The 3,320-nt window shown below is 41.0% G+C and overlaps 1 protein-coding gene across 1 annotated transcript; it reads left to right on the top strand.

Annotated features, from left to right (window-relative positions):
• Positions 1 to 169: 169 nt before the first annotated feature.
• gpx3 (glutathione peroxidase 3) lies at positions 170 to 1,939 on the top strand (the record flags this gene model as incomplete). Its single annotated transcript, XM_031841941.1, has 4 exons — positions 170 to 347; positions 446 to 563; positions 1,054 to 1,153; positions 1,446 to 1,939. Coding segments are annotated over 4 exons (621 nt in total), but the record flags the coding sequence as incomplete, so codon positions are not given.
• Positions 1,940 to 3,320: the final 1,381 nt, after the last annotated feature.

Here is a 3,320-nt window from a genome sequence, read left to right as displayed (position 1 = left end):
TGTATATGTATATGTGTATGTATATACGTATATGTGTATGTGTATATGTATATGTGTATGTATATACGTATATGTGTATATACAATTTGTTACACTATATATATCATCTTTTATCAGCCAAAATATGCCGATGATCGTGTTGGCCTATGGCCAGTTACAGCAAACCTAACGTGCTCTGACCCGTCTTTCCACTCCCCAGCGGTGTGAACCCACAGATGACACTATTTACAAATACCAGGCGAAGACTCTAAACGAGAGTCGCACTGTGAACCTCAGTGACTTCAAGGGCAAGAGTGTCCTCTTCATCAACGTGGCCACGTACTGAGGGTTCGCCTTCCAGTACCCGGGTAAGAAACGGCTCGACAAGCAGCATTATTTTCTGTTGCAGTATTAAAAACAAAAACAAGCTTCTCTATCTGAATACATTTTCTTTTCCTTTTATCAGACCTGAATGCACTACACGAGAAGCTGAAACCTCACGGACTAACCATCCTGGGCTTTCCCAGCAACCAATTTGGGAAACAGGAACCAGGGCAGAGGCATGAAATTCTTCCCGGTTTAAAGTGAGCAATGTTTCTCGTTGAATGCAAATCCATGTCGGGTCAGCCTGAAAACACTATAAACCCAACCAACTGAACAATAAGCTTTAATTTCAGAGCAGTATAAACCTTCTTCAGCTTGTAGATGTGGAAACACGAGAATCCCTTTAAACGTGAGTCACAAGACGGTATACATTGTAATGTTCTGTAACATAAGAGCCTTCGGAGCTGGATGTAGAGAGGAATTTGCAATCATCTTAAATCCTCTGTCAATCAACAAAGCTTCATTAATGAAGGAAAGCATCCTTTGGCAGTAAGATCAGTTTCTGTTCGAGGCTTTAACACGCATAGAATGTATGTCTTAGGTTCCACCAGTCGTCTTATACCCAAAGCAAAGCCACTGCAATAGGCTTGTGTTTTTATTCTCAGCTCGTAGTGAATGTAGGGCAGCTGCCGAGCCACAAAGTGCTCACAGGCACGTCCACTGATAAGCTGCCCTCTTTTTGGATTCCAGGCATGTTAGACCAGGCAATGAATTCGTCCCGAACTTCCTGCTGTTTGAGAAGGGTGACGTGAATGGAAAAGACGAGCAAGGGGTTTTCACTTTCCTTAAGGTACGTTGTGTGATTTGAAAAGCTTACATGTATACTGTAGTGTGCTGCACTCCAGCTGTGCACAAATGATTCATTAGCTGTAAACTGCTATTAATAGCTTTTTGATTTGTGATCCACTGGAAAACATTCTCACTCACTAGGTTTCCTATCATGGATGAAGTGCGAGGAGTTTATGTATTCAATATCTCAGCTGTCTATTTCTATAACGTACAGCTCTGTAAGGTTGCTCACTTAAAGGTGCTCAGACTTTGTCGCTCTCTCATTATATAACACTGTGCTTTCTGTCGTGCAGAGCTCCTGCCCTCCAGTCTCCGACCTCCTCGGTGACCCTGCCAGAATGTTCTGGACGCCCGTGAAACTCAGCGACATCAAGTGGAACTTTGAAAAGTTTCTGGTGGGTCCAGACGGGAAGCCGGTGATGAGGTGGCACCCGAGTGTCCCCGTTTCTAAGGTCGAAGCTGACATTCGCCATTACCTGTTCCAGCTGTTCACACAGCAGACGTTAGGCGAGATCTGATTCATCACACTGTATTCTCCAGCTACTGAAGTACCTGTAATGAGTAATGTTAACAGATTCTGATACATGAAGACTGCATGTTTAATGAAGAGGAGGCTTTAAAACAGGAAGTCTGTGGAGCCTCTTCTGAGTCTAAGGGTTCAGGCCAGCTCTTCAGTGCATTCGAGCTGCCCTGTGATCCCACAGCCTCATGTCACCTTCTCATCCCAGGACCTGTTAGCCATTGCATCCTACATGTTACTTATAATAAATCACAGAGAACATACTAATGTGAGGACTTTTTTTTTTGTCTTTAAACAAGCGACAACCAATATTATGAGGGTGTGATGGAAAAGTGAACATGATTTAGAGAATCTGTGGCCCCGACATTTCTATCGTGCAATAAAAAAAAAAAAAAAATGGACATGAATAAGCAGGGTAAGATGCTGAAAGACATTTAGAATAGATTTATTAAGCCAGTCAAATACAAAAAGTCTCACATGTGCTTCTGCCTACAGCAAAAAAAGAAAGAAAAGGGCTACAAACCAAGAAAATACAACTGCCAGTAATTACAGCACACCTTTCAAAGTGCAATTTGGCTAATTTTTCATTTCAGCTCTCACCCATCAGGACTTTGTTCCCTGTAAGTTAACTTGTTTGATCAGATGGAGCTTCCTCTTATTCACTTGCACACATTTTTAAAGCCCTTCACTGTGTGAATTTAGTGGGTATTCTGTGTCTGCTATCAGGGCGCTTGACTTTGTGTCACAACAGTTCACAGGATGTTTGTTCGTTGCTCCTGCCAGATGTTTTCCTCTGAGGAGCAGCTGTATTGCTGTAACATTGGAACTCGGGGCCCATAAACACTGATGGAAATCTTACTGTAAGATCACAACTCGGTAAGTGAAGGTATAAACGTGGCCATCGCTGCCGCCTAAAGGTTTTGGTGTGGTGACGTCTAGATACTGCATGTCGGGGCTAAACCGTGGGCAATAGTACAGGATGCAGTTAGATGAGTATGAGAATCGGAATGAGTGGTCAAATCAAATGTGGTCAAGTAGAAGTGTTGCGTTTAATGAGATTAGGTCCATCATCATGGGGAAAAGAAAAAGGTTGTGTATGTACTGTGCATTGTGTATTGTGTCTGATACAAACATACAATGTCAATAGCTACAATATATTGGGATTACACTAACATAGAAAGAACAGCATTACTAAAGACAATGATTTACACTTAGTCAATGCAACTATCAAAACAGCAGGTTATAAATAAATTATCAATCACAATCATGTTTTTGGTATGATACCATCAAAATGCATTTCCCCCAAATTTTTGTATTTTAACAACCACTTTTGAACAGTTACACGTATGGGACATTTCTAGAACATCGATGGTACTGAAGGATCAATCAACATTCACATTGTAACGTCTATGATTCAATGTACCTCTATAGTCATTCGTTGTTGGAATGAGTAAATGTTGCCTTATTCATATCGGGGAATGGCTTCCTGTAACCCTACAAGTAACAAACCAAGTGTCAGGTTGTTACACATTTGCAGAGATGCAAGCACATAAGTATATATTGTGGAAAAAAAACAAAAACCTGTTGATTATTCCAACCTATTTAATAAATGACTTCAGTTCCTGATTTAAAAAAAAAGAAGAAATAT

Source organism: Anarrhichthys ocellatus, unplaced genomic scaffold, assembly GCF_004355925.1.
Source record: "Anarrhichthys ocellatus isolate YVR2014 unplaced genomic scaffold, GSC_Weel_1.0 scaffold5710, whole genome shotgun sequence".
NCBI lineage: Eukaryota > Metazoa > Chordata > Actinopteri > Perciformes > Anarhichadidae > Anarrhichthys > Anarrhichthys ocellatus.
This window is presented reverse-complemented; position numbering and strand designations above follow the sequence as displayed.